This window comes from Nyctereutes procyonoides, unplaced genomic scaffold (genome assembly GCF_905146905.1).
Source record: "Nyctereutes procyonoides isolate TBG_1078 unplaced genomic scaffold, NYPRO_anot_genome, whole genome shotgun sequence".
NCBI lineage: Eukaryota > Metazoa > Chordata > Mammalia > Carnivora > Canidae > Nyctereutes > Nyctereutes procyonoides.
Genome location: NW_026575030.1, coordinates 21,414,551 through 21,432,023, shown reverse-complemented (window position 1 = coordinate 21,432,023; position 17,473 = coordinate 21,414,551). Strand labels below are relative to the sequence as shown.

The window sequence follows — 17,473 nt, the reverse complement described above, 5'->3', positions numbered from 1 at the left end:
TCTTCTGCAGTTTGTTAAAATTATGTTTTCCAGAAAACTGCCCTAAAATAAAGAAATCTACTACTTACCCATTTGATGAGGAATAAGGTGTAAGGTACTCAGCACAGCGCCCAACACATCTGAACACTCAATATCTACTTTCATAAAGTACAACCACACCCTGCAACTGTATCACTATAAATACCTTTCAGATGCTCAAATAAAGATGTTAGTAGCCTCAACCATCTCTTATTTGCATCCAGCACAATGCCTGTAACTTAGTAGGTGATCGATGCTCAATGAATATTAGACCCCAGCAAGTAAGAATTCAAATCATTAGAAACAGAATTACTATCACAGATAATCCATTTCTTTGGCTCCCTTCACCATCCTGACATGAGCATCAGTTTCAGAATCTTATTAAGAATGGGAGAAGCTAGGGAAAATGAAGTTATGATTTTATAAGTTCATCTGAATAAAAGGGTAAACATGCAAAAAACTCAAAATATTCCCTATTTTACCATTCAAATTCATTTCTAAATTGGAGTTTCCCCAGTAGCTGAAAATCACTTTGAAAATGGTCATTCCCACAGTATTACATTTCACATCCTAGCTCTTACACATATGCATATACATCTGCATGGGTGTTTGCATAAAATGTTTTACTATAAATGTCCTTAAGGACATTTGAAAATGACAAAAGAACGAAAATTATGAGGCCCCAAATTTTACCTTCAGTTCAAACTTTTATGCTCTTTTATCAACCAAATGGATATAACGTACCCTAATACCTTATCAGGCCCACAGGGTAGGGGTGGGGGCAAGGTACAGGACAGCCAGTAGTCTGAAAAAAAAAAAATTCCTATCCAAACATATAGTCGTAAAAATCATCATCCTCCTTTTGTGCATGATAAATTGTCAAGTAAGACTCCATGATGATGCATTAATTCAAGTGACTTCAATTTCATTTTTTCCTGGTAACCTTCAGAAGGTGGAAGTATCACGTAGAGTATTTCCCCACCCTTCTCCCTACCATTTCCGATCGTTCAAGGACAACGGAGATCTAGGAAATGGATTAGTAGACTATCAGTGTTATGATGTGTAATTACTTAAAGCACCATGCTAATAAAGCCAGGGTCCTAGGACTAGTCTCTGCAAAGGCCAGTTTAGTTTGTATCTGTACCATGACCTGGACTGTACTCCTAACTGCAGACCGCTTTCTTACAAATGTGTCGGACCGGCAAGTTGGCAAATGGATAAAAACAAAACTATCTTCGCTATTGGGGGTGGGGGGGAGGCCCAAACCCCACATATGATGGGTTAATAGAATCTTGCCCATAAAGAATCACCACATAATTTTAAATCCTGTGTTAAATGTATTTCAAGTCTGGATGACAGGAATATTTGACTCCTGAATTTTAGAACTGATACATTCTACACAAAACCACATACAGTCAAGATCCTAATTTGTTACCCAACTTGTGTAAAAACTGCTAATTCCATACAAACATCCTTTTACCTCTTTAATATAAATCTATGCACCAGTTTTTAAATATTTGCCATTAGTTATTTGGTTCAGAATATTGTGAAAAATTCAGCTAGGAAATTATTCATAAAACTGTATTCTGTATTTTTTTTATTTTTCAAACAGCAAGTGTCCACATTTAAAATGCAGAATTTGCAAATATAAATTAGTCTAAAATTCATTTAAAAATGAAACAAAACAGCTTCCTGTAGTATCACAATACATAAAATGGTATTATAAACCCCCAAGTGGCAAGGTTAACTACATGACAACAATGCCAGAAGCTGTGAAACTCATTAAACCACTTAATGAATAGGTCAGTTTGAAGAACATGTCTATGTTCCATGACTATGCATGAAACAAGCTTTCATTGTTTTATAAAGGCTCAGCAATTCATTCATATCATAATATGGGGTCAAGCAAGATTTTATTTTCACAATGACAATTTAAAAAATGCATTTAAACAAACAAACAGAAGTCCCCCCGATTGTTTAAAAACAATTCTATTTGGAGGGTAAAATATACTTTAAAACATACCGACTTACCAGATTTCAATTGTCAGGCTGCTGACTACTGATGTGAAAGTTTGTATTTAAAAATATCACAAATATCTTTAACAGTGAAAATTTCAATGTGATAAGTTTCATTGCAAAGCAATTTTCACCTGAGTAGATTTTGAAATTTAGTGCTCATATATTTGGGGGGAGGTGGGGAAGGAAAGACCCACTTGTATAAGATACTGAGTTTACAGCTGATTCTTTCACACAGATAATCCAGGGGGTTGAAGAAACATCTGCTGTGACCTTCCCAGGACACATGATGCCCCTCTTTCTCCTGAAGATTTGTTCTGACATTATGAATTCTCAGTATCCATAATATTTCCACTTAGTTTAGTTACTCATTCAAGCATAGCAACCCAATTCATTCAGTTTTATACAACAGTGTCTATATTATGTACATGTTTAATTATCAATAGGAAATAGAAAATAAAAATTTACAGTGACTGAGAAAAGGGTCAGAAAATGGGATAGGAAAAGTAATACTGTATAATCAGAATATCCTATATTATCCTACCAGTTTTAATGACAGGGTTTTTCCTTTATTAGTTGAAATACAAAGAAGGCATAGGGGATCCCAGGAAAATAACACTATATATCAGAAAATTCAACGTGCTCCACCATCAGGATTTCCATCACACATTTAATTTCTTCTGTACAATTTTTATAAACGTGTTTGTCTTTTCAAAATCATCAGATTTCCAGATTAAATTCAGCACTACACAGTATGCCCTTGAAGTAAAATGAGGTTACCTGCTTTATTTGGATACCAAGTTCCCTTCCAGACAGCATTAAAATAAAGACAAGACTACACAGATAAAATCCAGTATAATTCAAATCCAACAATGAAAAATTTCCCCCATATTGTTGCAAAATTCGTTCTACTGAAATGCTTTGCTACAATAATAAAAAGCATACATTACATATAAAAGATACCAGTGTACTAAAAAGTGACAGAAGTGGACTAGCAAATCCTTCAAAGCACATTATATAAATGACTAGCATTTAAAAACATTTCTCCTATAAAATGTAGGTCATATACATTTATAAATTGGCGGTTTTATTTCTAAAGCAGTGATGTGTGTGTTCAAATAGTTAGCTGTTCTGTACAGTATAATATCTACTCAATTCAAACTACAATAGGTTTGTCTTTCTTTGTATTGAAGTTGAATAAATTCATCTCATCAGCTGAGAAATCAAGCTTGAAAAATAAGTATCTAAAAATCAAAGTAGAAAGTTTAGAATTATTGAAATGTAGCTATGAAATATGAAGAGAACTATTTCACAATGGAGCTGAAGTCACCTCAAAACTTATGGGCTTGAATCTAAAACAGAAACAAATATTAAAATCCAAAGCAAACCACAAAGTTAGGTAGCAGTACAGAAGCAGGAAAACAAAACAAAACAAAACAACACACCCCCTTCCTTCAGTGTGATGGGCACTAAGTTTTGCGGTCTTCCTCCATCTTGCAGAAGAGTGGTAAGGCCATTCAATGCTTAGTGAGAGTGAGTACAGATGAAGTCAGATTTAGCCTGTCTCCCCTGCAACTTCAATTATGCTGTGTAAACAGTGTTATGTTCCAATAGGAGGAACAATGGAATTTGCTTATAAAAACTGATTAAAGATAATCATTATTAAATGAAATAAGGATAATTAATAACTCTGAAATGTTTTTAGAACTTTCCTGATGCTACTTGTAAAGTTAGCACTGCTATGTATTATTGCTTACATACAGTACAACATCATATGCCTTCTAACATAAAGCAGTACTGTGATTTGTTTGTACATATTTACAGATTCTTAAAAACAAGCTGTAAAAACATTACATACTTTCAGACAATACAAATTAGCACATTGGTACTCACTTCAAAACAAATGGAATGCATAACATTAATAAACATCATAAAGGAAGACTCACATAAAAGTCCTTGATTGTCAAGACACGTTTATATATAAACTCTAACTGTGCAGAATTAAAGATTCAATCATAGGTACATCCTTATTTGATGAACCGTATTTACAGCATGGTATTGCATAAAAAAATAAAATAATGTTTACAGGGTTTTACTTTTTTATCCATTGGATTAAAGAAAGCAACAAACACAACAAGAAATGTTTGTCTGCTTTAGTTTTGTTTCCTACCAAAGTTTAAGTGAAAAAAGGAAACATATGGTTTTATTTGCAGAATATAGCAAAAACAACTGGAAAATTATTTCCCTGAAATAAAGCAATTTGAAACGGAAAAAGTTTAAATTAAATTGCAGTGTCAAAAAGTTTCTCATTGATTATAATAGTGCTTCTTCAAGTAATTCTACTGTGAAAAAACAAGTTCTAGTTAAGATGTTCTATGTCTAAGAAATGTAGTACTACAGTAATGCCTACTTTTAAAGTTTCCCGGCTTTTTTTTTTTTTAACAGCCCTTTAAAAACTCAAATTGATAAAATGAAAGAAGTGGCAAAAGATCTAACCTAGCTGGCACTTGCAAGTTTCTCTCCCCTGTGGAAATGAAAGCCTACCCTGAGCACAAGACCTCTTTTGCCTCTCAGAAAGAGAAAATTACCCAACCACTGACAGTCCTCAGCCAGAGCTAAAAGGATGGGTTTCTATGGTATCAAGTAGAAAATCTGCAAGTAAATCCAAAAGATTTAAGAGCCACCCAAATATTCTGAACCAAATGAAATATGTATACAATAGTTAAAAGAAAAAAAAACACAAGCTTTTAGAAGATGTTCAGCAGATATTACCTCATCTAACACGATCTGTTTCCAATCTTCAAACGTTAAGAGTAGGTCCTAAGTGAAAAAGCATACTTCACTCACAATGACCCAAAGTTTAATGGTGTGTAAGAGCATGTTTTAATAGAACAATTTGCTCACTGGGAGAAATGAGAAAAACATATTGCAAAAGGGTATCTCATATCCTCAATATTCTGATCTACGGCAGCACAAAAGGCTACTTACTTGTACTATTAATGCCCAGATAGAAATGAAGGAACTTTCTAAACTGAAGCGGGGAAACCCAAACTGCTGAGATGTTTATCATATGATGATAATATAAGGTAACTCTGGTAGGCATTTAGAATTTCACAGTAAGAGAGTAATGACTACTATACTTAAATGGTGAGTCAATAAGTTATGCCAAAGTATCACCTTTCTCAAAAATGCTTATAATGTGGTAGAAAAGTCTGCCATTATGTAGATTTAAAGAAACGTGTTAAAAAAAATAAAGAAATGTGTTGAAGACAGGAATGCAACACCTGAAATTCCGCTTGCATAACTACCATTTTCAGAGGCCTTCCTTCCTTAGCTTACCCTAACTGCTCAGCAATAGAGTCACATTCTAAAAACTGTGCTGGTGATGTTAAAGCAAACATAAAACTGTATACTATACCAAGAACTACATCAAGTTGTTAACAGAACAAAATTTTTGATCAGGCTCAAATAAAAATCAACTCAGGAAATAAATGCCTATTTTCAAATAGTACTATGAGAAAAATACAAATGCCTATATAGGATGAGCACAGTTCCATCTTCAACATCTCATCTGAATAAAGGCTTCTTGCAATTGTGTGATGTGTAACCCAACACACACCATTCTTAAAAGTCAATAATGGCAGAACTTAAATATCTACTTCAAAGAAGTCTAAAATTCTTGAGAAATCTGGCAGCAAAGAAAGCTGTCAAATAGGAAAATTAATATTTCAAGCAAAGCTTAATAACCAAAGCATAGAGGAAACCACATTAAACATAATTTATACTTATTATCACAAAACACCAAAATATTCAAAATAAATGTAAAAGATGTTAAGGGTGGTGGGTATTTCCTTTGTTCCCTTTCTTTATGAGAACACTCTGGGGATACCATTAAATAAAAGAAAAAAATAACTTAAATGTATAACATTCTATACTGAAATAAAGACTGCATATCTATATAAGGGCCAATATAAAAAGTTAAAGTGGAAATTAGCAACAATAAAGTTTCACCTTCCAAGGATATTAATTTTAGATTATCATTGGTGCTACACCAGTGTGTGCATCATGACAAAGATGTTGGAAATTAAAATAAACAAAAAGTTGGAACAAATTAAAGAGGATAATAAAATCAACAGAACTGTTATTTTCCAAAAATTAAAACTGTCCAATGTGTAACTCAAACCGTCATTCTTTAGAAAAGTATATATGTGTGTTTATATAAAAGCACTATTTATTGTACCATGCTGTATTATTTTAAGACAAAGTATTAAAAAAAAAAACATTCGTGGTATAAGGATAAAGTCTGTAGTTTATTTAGATTTTGAAATGCAACAAAAAGTTTCCGATCACTCATCTAGCTGAAAAAGAAATTGTAGTTACTAGAATTAGTAAACACTTTTGGTTTGTAAAATTGTAATGAGCAGTGTTCATTAAAAAGTAATCCAAGATAAAATAAGCAATTAAAATGCCCATTTCTTTAGTTTCTCTGGATACTGTTTAATTATCCAATCTATCAAGATTCTAGAAAGAGAAGGATTAAACCAGGTTTTACAGTTCCAAAGATACCCAATTTCCTTTTATTGCCAAAATTAAAATAGTCAATTATGAGATGATTATGACACAACCATATCAAACCTAAAACTCTAATTTTTTTTTTTACTTTGAGAAATCAAAAATACCAAATAGATTCTAAGTGCTCTATGTTAACTGAAGTGTATATGTAAAGTAAAATACAATTAAGCTTTAAAACGTGGAATATACATTTTGTGTAAGCATTATGTTCTTGGGAATGTAATCTACAGAATATCTTTTTACTAAAACTTCAAAACCTTGATACCTGCACATGAAAAATCATAAAAAATATCTAAGTACAACTGTACAAAGAAACTGACACCAATATGCATACTTCCATAGAGAAGTGAATGCTTCAACAGTTATGTATTTTGGTAAAAGTTTTGAAAGTATGCATATTTTAAAAGTAATTAGGCTTTTAAATAGTGGAGTCTTAGACTATCAGATTTTTATTATTTTTTCTCAAAAAAAAACATGTCAATATAATGCAAAATGAAAATCAAGGGTATATGGCATTATCATTCTTATTAAAAGGTGGTTTCTTGGTTTCTTTTTTTCCCCCTATAGGACACACTAATTTATTTAAGCCATAATCTCTTGACATTTAAACTTTTAAGTTCACTCTGTCTGTAAAGTATACTCAGATTCCCTGCTGAAGTGCAATGACTATGCTGAAAAACTTAGAAACAGTATGAGTAAATTTCACACAATTACTAATCTCCTAAGAATGTACAATGTTATCAGTTAGGAAACAATTGTGCGAAAGTCTTTTTTTTTTTTCCTTTTAAACTCGGTGTAGGTGGAATAGCAAGTTTCTGCTCTAAAACAAGTAATGCATTGCTTCTATAAAGGTGACAACATGTAAGGCAGTTCAAAGAATGCTGACTAACCAAACAAAATGCAGTTATTGGATTATCTTGCTATTCATATCAGCTTAACTGGTTATAGCTCATTGCTCTTAAATCTGTACAGCACTCCATTTTACACAGAGTAACCCCACTCTTGATTAATCTGTTCTAAAGTGCCAGTATTATTTACACATTTTTTTAGCCAAAAGTCTGGCCGGTTGTGGCATCAGGTGAAGACGTCATCCCAGCTCTATTATCATTTACATTCACCAAGGGAAATTCTGGAAATTCAGCACTTGTCCCTGGTCCCCGCAGGTTCACCTGTCCATTGGCAGTGCTAAACTGAGTAGCTATTCCAGCTCTTGATCCGTGATACGGAGCGCGGAAGGGCTGTTCAAAGGAGCTCATTTGGTAAGCTTGGTGGACAGGCTGAGCCTCAGCCTTTTTCTGAGAAGTCACTTGATCCAAGAAGTCCTGTGTGGAAGTGGCAGAAGCATGGTTTGTCTCATCACCTGAAAAGGGAAACGAGTGCTGTGAATCACCAACTATGAGGCCAAAGTGGGACTTATCTGGAGTTGTTCTTAGTGGAGAGTTCATTCCTGATCGGAAGCTGTTGATGGGCATGGCTGCATAGACTTGCTTGTCTATGGAGGAGAACGCTGGCGGATTTGGAAGGGTCTGGTTGTCAGTCACAAAGTTAAGGCTCGGGCTATTCAAATAGGCATCATTTTGGCTAGTTCTGTCCAAAGCCTGCTGCAGAAACTTTGAGTACTCCTGCAGCATGTTGGCTTTATCTGACGAGGATGCTTGGGAGCTTGATCCAACATTCTCTGCCTGCGTGACCTCGGGGACTTCTGAGGAATTTATGGATATGCTAGAAGTCACCTCAGTGTCCGCAACACTGAACGATATCTCATGCTGTCCGTTAGCTTTATGGGAGTAATGATCCAAGAGAGTCTGCAGTACCTCATCCGGAATAACGTTCTTGTCATGGTTACTCTTAATCTCCACATTCAGCGCCTGTGAATCTAATATGGACGCCGTCGTGCTTTCATCAATGACACTGGCCACCGCCGCTTGTGTTACAGAAGGCTGGGAGGCGATGGTACCCACGTTCAGCGCATACTCCCTACTATTGTTACTTGCTGCCTGAAGATACCGCTTCTTCTTCAAAAACTGCATGGCATCGTCATAGTTGGTGCTGCTGTGCACAGGCTTACTGGGCCCCTCTTGCAAATTGTCGACCTGATCGATGTCAGCATTGCCTTCTGAGTCCAGCAAAGCCTGTTTATCCACAAGTTCAAAAGCGTACTTTGAGACTTTACTCTCTTCGTATGTGGATAAGGGTGAAATGGTTTGATTTTGCTCCAGTGGCTGTTTCAGACTTCTCTTGCTATTGATTTTTTTGAGAACCAACTTAGGTGGATGGATTTCTCCTGATGCATCTTCTAAGTGCGATCCCCCAACCGAAGAATGTGGCATTTCCACAGCGTACTCTGCTACCATGTACTCATCCTTTACTTTAGTACTTGAAGAATAAAGAGGCAAGTAATCATTTTTGTCTTTCTTCAGGTCAGATTTGTCCAAAGCACTCTCTTTGTCCATCCCAGATGACTTTTTCTCAGTTTTTTGCCTTTTCTTTTTTGGCAGTGAGTTATCTTTTGGTGATGTAGAAAAGCCAGAATCTTCCTCAGATGTCAGAAGGCCACCTTTGATGGCACATCTGTTTAGTTTTTTGTCATGATTTTCATGGCACATACGTTTATGTTTCAACACACGATCTGTTCTGGAAAAATACTGTCAAATTCAGATTTTTGGCAGTCAGTTTTTTGTTTTAGTTTGTGTTTTTCATCAAGCAAGAAAAGAAAAGAAAAAAGTAATTAATATAAAGATAGATAGAAGTAAAATAACATAAGTAATTCCAAACTAACTTGTTGAGCCAGTTGTTTATTAGAAATCTAATCAGAAGAAGCTGGGATGGGAAGTTCTTCAAATAGTTCTAGTAGTCACATTTTCTAATTTAAGAGAATTATTTTATAATTTCATGTAGAAGAATTTCAATGTCCATCATACCTCAACAAAGTGATTTTTAAAAAACCCAAACACCAAAACCAAACATTTCAAATCACCCCTTACCTGTAAACAGTATTCACACTGGTAAGGTTTTTCTCCACTATGAGTTCTCTTATGCCTTTCCATGTGATATTTTTGTATGAATCTCATACCACATTCATCACAGCGAAATGGTTTTTCACCTAGTACGTGATATAGAAAGTTTAAAACAAAACAAATATTGTTAAAATAATGAATTACTTTACCACAAGAATCTCTAAATGAATAGCTCTTTAAAACTGTCAAACTCTCCTCTTTTTAAGTGAAAAAATTCTTCCTATATTAAATACATCTTTCCATTTAATTTGTAAAAAATATTTTGCTTTACAAAAATAAAAGACTGGCACGTGCCACTGGAAAGAAAAGTCTGAAAGCAGGCATACTCAACTTCCCTACCTTTCTATTGTATGTGTACATAACATACTCTTTCCATGGAGAGCAGCAGTACCAGGAATTATAGCAATGTGAACACTGTTTCAGTAGAGTAGCTGACACTTTTAATCTTTTTTATTCAATCATATAAAATAATATTTTAGAATTTTTTTTTGAAAAAAGAAAATGTTACCCATATATAGTCCAACACAATTCTTGGGTACACCTTTTCAATTCTTCATTTCTTTTCAACAAATATTTGTGGTTAAATGAAATAGGAATCCTAGGAAATATTCTTAAAAATCTAATTTATTAAAACATAAAAAGAACTCAAATTAGAGACTAAGTTTCAAAAGGTTTGTTTATACTCATCCTTTTTAACTCAAACCAGCATTTCTCATGTCCTTTTGGGGAATGAATCAAACTGAGTACTGCTAATCAGACATACAACTCCTGCCTCACCTCCTCCATTTTATTTTTAAACATTTCATAAGGTCTTATTAGCTGTAAGGAACCATAACTATGGAGATCTAAAGTAGTTTTTACTGATAAAACCACAGTAAACAGAAAGGTGTGACAATAAGTTATCCTGAATAACACTTTTTTGGGAAGCTATTGTTTCATACATTCAACAAAATCTCACTGAATACTTCCCCTCTACCCATAACCTTGCTATAGGAGATTGAAAGTGTAAGATTCATTACTTGGCTTCAAAGAGCTTATAAAGTAATTTGGGAAAACAAGATATACACATTATAAAGAGACAATTAATAAAACTATGTCCAGCTCCAGTTTACCTTTACAACATTGTAACTCACTACTCTTAAAACTTTTCCTCCAGTCACATCAAAATACCTATCATCTTGAGCTATTCTACCTCTGCTGTGGATTCACGCTGCTCCTTTAGTCAAGAAAGGCCACCTAGGGTCACCTGGGTGGCTTAGTCGGTTGAGCGTTCAACTCCTCATTTTGGCTCAGGTCATGATCTCAGGGTTGTGATGGAACCCAGGACAGGCTCCACACTCAATGTGGAGTCTGCTTGAGATTCTCTCTCTCCTCTCCCCCTCCTCACCACTCCCTGCACCCTATGTACTCTTTCTCTCTCAAATTAAAAATACATTAAATCTTAAAAACAAAATAAAACAAAAACATCCATCTCTCTGTTCAGGTGCCACATTTCCTTCAAGTATCAACCCATATCCTCTGGGAGCCTCTGCCCTATTCTTCCAGGGAAAAAGTATCTTTATCTTTTCTAAATCTCCACGGAACTTCATCTGTGCCTCTACTATAGCACTCATAAATGTCATCCCAATAATTATTTTGTACATCTCTATTCTACTAGATCATGTTTCTTTTGGTCAGAATTTGAGTCTAAATTGTCTCTACATAGCTCAAAATACTTTGTGCAATTTTTAAATGCCAAATGAATGGCATAAATTATTATTACAGTGATTACTAGGAAAAATGTTACTGAGCTGGTATGATTTGGAAAAGTTTCTTCAAGTCTTAGAATTTAAAGTGAATAGCACTTTTAAAGAGACTATCTGTGATTAAAGCTAAAGAAAGAAAATGTAGAGGAAAATAATAAGAAACTGAGAATTTAGTTACTACAAAATGTCCAGGAGAAATGGTACCTAAGAAGAGAATTCAATTTGGTGACAATTATTTGAAAATTTTCAAGAATGCAACTTCTGTTAAAAAAACAACAAAACAAAACAAAACACTTCTATAATTGCTATCAAGTTACCAAATTGTAGGGTTGAAAGAAACTTGTGGTGGCTTTCGAACTGGGTCCCCACAAAGATCGCAAAGGGTGACGCTGGTGTGGCAAATAACTTTAAGCATGCACTCAGATTTCAGGACGTAATAATTCCACTTCTGTATACTGGGTTTTAAATAAGCACTCCAAGGATTCAGAGGCTAGATTTAGAGCTTAACACAACTAATTGAGACCAACTCACTTATTTCACACAAAAAAAAAAAAAAAAAAAAAAAAGAAATTCCAGAAAAGTTAAGGCACTTGGCCAATAATTGAATAACTAACGAAGTAATGGAAGCTGGGAAAGAAGACCACATATTAAGAAAGTTGGGAAGTGAAAAAAATGAAGAAAAGGAGATGAGAAGTAACAATTAGGAGGCAATCCATTCAAGAGCAAGTATTGATAAGGTTGGGGACATTGATTTATCTGAAGAAAGGAAGGAGAGAGTGAAAAAGAGAAATGAAATACTAAACTTAAACTGAAATATTATGGTTAATAACCAAAAGAACAAGATCTCAGAGGGCCTAAGATGAAAAGCAAAGGAAAGTACAGGTTATATTTTGGAAAAAAATAAAGCATATTTCCATACTTTGAAATAAAGAATGTAGATGATAGAGCTTATCAAGGTCAGAAGTTAAAGTCATTTCTCAAAAGTGAAAAATGATACAGGAGAAAATTAGTGAACTGATTAGAATTCAATTAATTCTGCATAATATTCATGGACTAGTAGATTTAATATTGTTTAAGATGGTTAATAATCTCCAAGTAGATCTATAGATTTCAAAGCAGAAATTGAAAACCTGCCTAAAATTCATTTGTAAATGCAAGGGATAAAAAATAGGCAATAACAATCTTGAAAAAGAAAAATTAAGTAAGAAGACTCATACTTCCTAATTTCAAAACCTACTACAAAGCTACAGTAATAAGTTAGATAGTGTGGTAATTGGGTAAGGATAGACATATAAATCAAAGAACCAAACTGAGAGCCCAGAAATAAACCTTTACATTTATGGCCAATTGATTTCCAACACAGGTGCCAATACACTTCAACGGAGGAAAAATATTCTTTCCAACAATGATGCTGGGCCAATTTGATGCCCACATCCAAAAGAACAGAGTTGTACCCCTACCTCACATCATATACAAAACTTAACTCAAAGTGGATCATAGACCTAACTATGAGAACTAAAACTATAAAACGTTTAGAAGAAAACATAGAAATATCTTAACCCTGGATTAAGCAATGATTTCTTAAACATGAAACCAACAGTCCAATCAACCAAACAAAAAATGCAATGTATTTCATAAAAATTAAAAATGGTTGGGATCCCTGGGTGGCGCAGCGGTTTGGCGCCTGCCTTTGGCCCAGGGCGCGATCCTGGAGACCCGGGATCGAATCCCACGTCGGGCTCCCGGTGCATGGAGCCTGCTTCTCCCTCTGCCTGTGTCTCTGCCTCTCTCTCTCTCTATCTGTGTGTGACTATCATAAATAAAAAAAAAAAAAAAAAATTAAAAATGGTTGATCTTAAAAAAACACTATCAAGAAAGTAAAAGGGAAAATAGGCAGCTACTGTGGGAAATAGTCTAGCAGCACCTCAAAATGTTAAACACAGAATTATCATAGGACCCAACAATTCTATATATATATATATATATATATATACACACACACACATACATACATACCCAAAAGAAATGAAAACAGAGACTCACTCAAACAGACCCTTGTGCCCAGATGCTCACAGAAGCAGGATTCAAAACAGCCAAAAGCTGCAAACAACTCACTGTCCACCAGCAAGCATTATGAATGCATAAATAAAATGCGATATATATACACGATTATATATTATTCAAGTCATTAAAAGAAATGAAATTATGATACATGCTACAACATGGATGAACCATGAAGAAATTACACTAAGTGAAAAGAAGCCAGACACAAAAAGGACAAATATTGAATGATTCCACTTAGATGAGGTACCTGGAGTAGGCAAATTCACATAAGTAGAATAGAGGTTACCAGGGACTAGGAGAGGGAGGAAAGGAAATTTATACTGTTTAATGGTTAGAAGGATTTTTTGGTCATACAATATTGTAAATGTACTTCATGTTACTAAATTCTATCCTTAAACATGATTGAAATGATAAACTTCCATGTTATGTTGTCTTGTTTTTTTTTTTTTTTGTCTTGTTTTTAAAGTGGAAAGATAACCCAGGGAATGGGGTAAATTACTTGCCAATTATATATCTGATAAGGGAAGTGCATCCAGTATATGAAATGAACACTTAGAAAAAAGACAAATAATCTAATAGGCAATGGATCTGAACAGACACTTCTCTGAAGACAGGCAAATATCCAATAAGTACATGAAAAGATGCTCAACATCATTACTAATGAAGACTCAAGAAATGCAAATGAAGACCACAATGATACCACTTCACACTCAATAAGATAGTTAAAAACAGACAATCAGAAATGTTAGCATGGGTGTAGAGAATCTGCCCATATTTCAAGACACATTTGCAGTTTCATCTTTTACATTAAATCTGATATACTCCGGGTTCATCCTTAAGTTCATATGACTGACTAGTTTTCCCAACGCCATTTACTGAGAAGTTCTACTTTTTGTGATCACTTAAAAAAAAAAAAATAGACACAGGCAGAGGGAGAAGCAGGCTCCATGCAGGGAGCCCAACGTGGGACTCAATCCCAGGTCTCCAGGATCACGCCCTGGGCTGAAGGCAGCGCTAAACCGCTGAGCCACCGGGGCTGCCCTTGTGATCGCTTCTTTATCAAAATCGTATACTAGTTCCACAGGTGTCTTTCTAGACCTTCTACTCTATTATGTTCCATTGGTCTGACTATTCATATGCTAGAATGAAAATGTTTTATGACTTTATAATACCCTTTATCATCTGGTAGGGCTTATCTCCCTCACTGTTCTTGTTGTTTTTGTTTATCCACTTTCTGTATTATTTCATAATTATCTTGTCTAGTATTTGGGGTGGAGGAAAGGGACAGCTGCCTGAAATGTTTATGTTAACTTATAAAAAGAATTGTATGCTTTAGGATGTTGACTTTTCTCATCAAAAAAACAGGGTGGGTGGGTGGAGGGGTATGCCCTCCTCCCATTTAACCAAATTTTGTTTCGTGTCCTCAAAAGTGTTTTAATGATTTCTTCATATGGGGTTTTCTACATTTTGGGGGGATTTTCTACATTTCTTGTGATATATAAACAAGGTATTTTTTTCTGTTACATCTTCTACTGTGGGTGTATACAAATATATGGTTTTCTATTTTACTGAATTTATTAGTTGGCAATAATTTCTCAGTTGATTCTCATGGGTTTTTCTTTTTTTTTTCCTCATGGGTTTTTCAAGTATAAAATAATATTGGTTGCAAAAATAGGTTTTTTGCCTCAAATGTTTTTCTTTTGCATACTTTTGCTACCTGTTATTCTCAAACGTTATAATAAAAAGTAATAGTGATTGATAATGTGTTCTCTTATTCCTGACTTTGATACCAAAAGGAAATCTAAGTCAGAATCTCAAAATGTGGGGCGCCTTGGTAGCACAGTCAGTTAAGCATCCGACTCTTGGTTTCAGACCAGGTCATGATCTCAGGGTCCTGGGATGGAGCCTGTGTGAGCCCCTGCACTCAGTGTGGAGTCTACTTGAGATTCTCTCTCCCTCTGCCCTTCCTGTTTGTGATTTCTCTCTAAAATTAATAAATCTTTAAAAAAAAGGGAATCTAAAAATGTAAAATAGATTTTAAACAATAGTGAGCCAAGTAAGCACTACCTTGACTTATAAACATTTTAGTCGGATTTTGAACTTATAAACCACCATTTTCCAGCTACTTATTGAAAACAAGTGTTCTAGAATAAAAGATCAATGGAAATTACATTAAGCACATAAAGACGTTACCAAATCAACTGACTCTATATCAAATCCCATATGCTGCGTTCCATAAAAAGAAAGAAATCAGCTTATTTTCTTTCTTATTTATGGCATTAACTTCATATAAGACTGGACAAATGCACATCAGCTTTCTTTTCTTTAAAAATTAACTAGGGTATCAAAAGATGAAGAGCCACTCTCTCAAAAACATATTTTTATCATTAATTTTTTTTTCCTAATCTGAGCCCTAATTAGCTTCTTTGGACTGCCCACTGTTACAACTGTCTTATTTTTTGCAATAAAATGATTTGCCTTTTTACATTAACTACAACCTACATTTTTATTTCATATACATTTAAGAAATATGATATAGGTGCTCTAATGTGGACAAGGAGCATAACAGAACTTTTAGGCAAAAAACCCAGATAGTGCGACTCAAAATTAGTGAAATTTCAGGTAGTTATCTTTTCTGATTTCAACTATCAATTAAATAAAGACAAAAAACAAGCACTACAGTTCTAGGAACACAGCATGAAGTAGTCTCCCTCAAGTACTCTATTTTTTAAAGTGTCATCTTAAAAATACATTGGAAATATGCATTCTAACCTAGAATACCTTTCTTATTTATGTCTTCATTCTTAACATTTTACTGAGTCACCTACGTGCCAAGCACTTGCTGGGCACTCTTACACTTAACTCTAGTCTTGTCAATTAAGTACATTGTCCCCATTTGCCAGGCTAGGAAACCTTTGCCCAAAGTCATGGTATTAATAAATCAGGCCCAGGAACAAATCCTGATGGCATTCTTTCATTTCCAAAAAAGCCCATCAGCAACAAATGCATCTACCTCATGGTTTCTTTCAGATCAATCTCAAACTGTGGATCAATAATATAGTAAGTTGCATCTCAGGCTTTCATCAGTTCATTTAGCAAGTACTAAGTGTCTGTCAGTGTCTGGAAATGATAGGAAAACAAAAGGAGTGGAATGGTTGGGATCTAGGTCTTCTTGTTTTTTTTCCACACTATGTGGCTAGTTGATAAGTTTTTACAAAGGAATATACCACCACAATCAACACAATGAATTCATCTAAAACCACAAAGTTTCCTGTTACTCTGTATAATCCCTTCCTCTCACCCTTGTCACTCCATTCCTTCTCCAGGCAACTGATTATCTGCATCCTGTCCCTATAGTTTATGTTAATTATTATTAGGAATATTTTCAAACATATACAAAAAGTAGAAAAGAATATACTCATGTGCCCATCACTTAGCTTTAATATAATTACCAACACTCAGTCAATTTTATCTAACTCTTCCCATTATTTCTTTCTTCTTTTCTTACTTTAAGCAAGCAAACTTTTTATTGGAGTATAACAGCCACAGAGACAGTAAAGAAATCATAATCACAGCTCACTGAATTTTCACAAAGTCCACTGACTCCTTTAACCAGCGCCCATAATTAAGAAATAGAACATTACTAACATCTTCTAAGCACCATATGAAGCCTCACCTGGTCACTAATCTCTCAAAGATAACCACTAACACCAGAGATTAGTTTTGTCGTTTAATAAACTATTACGGAAATTTTAAAGGGTGCAAAAAAGCACTCAGAAGATACCATTATCATATTCTGAAAAGAGATTTATTGAGCTATAATATATCCACACAAAAGTATACAAATACATAAATGCAGTTCAATGAATTTTCTCAAAGAGAACACACCTATATAAACAGCATCCCACCCAAGTAACAGAATATTATGAGTACAGAGCCCTTCTATTCCCTCTCCATCAGTAATCACTATCCTGATTTCTAGCACATAATTCATTTTGCCTTGTTTATGAACTTCAAGTGATTGGAGTCATGCAATATGTA

At 34.5% G+C, this 17,473-nt stretch overlaps 1 protein-coding gene across 3 annotated transcripts in view; it reads right to left on the bottom strand.

Moving 5' to 3' along the window:
• Positions 1 to 1,914: 1,914 nt before the first annotated feature.
• ZNF148 (zinc finger protein 148) overlaps positions 1,915 to 17,473 on the bottom strand; it is a 120,844-nt gene continuing 105,285 nt past the window's right edge. For all 3 annotated transcript variants that reach the window (XM_055316006.1, XM_055316005.1, XM_055316007.1), the window contains 2 exons: positions 9,591 to 9,709; positions 1,915 to 9,251 (listed from right to left, as the gene is read on the bottom strand). In XM_055316006.1, the coding sequence (XP_055171981.1) occupies positions 7,653 to 9,251; positions 9,591 to 9,709 (1,718 nt within the window). In that variant the 3' untranslated portion in view covers positions 1,915 to 7,652. The remainder of the gene's footprint in view (positions 9,252 to 9,590; positions 9,710 to 17,473) is intronic.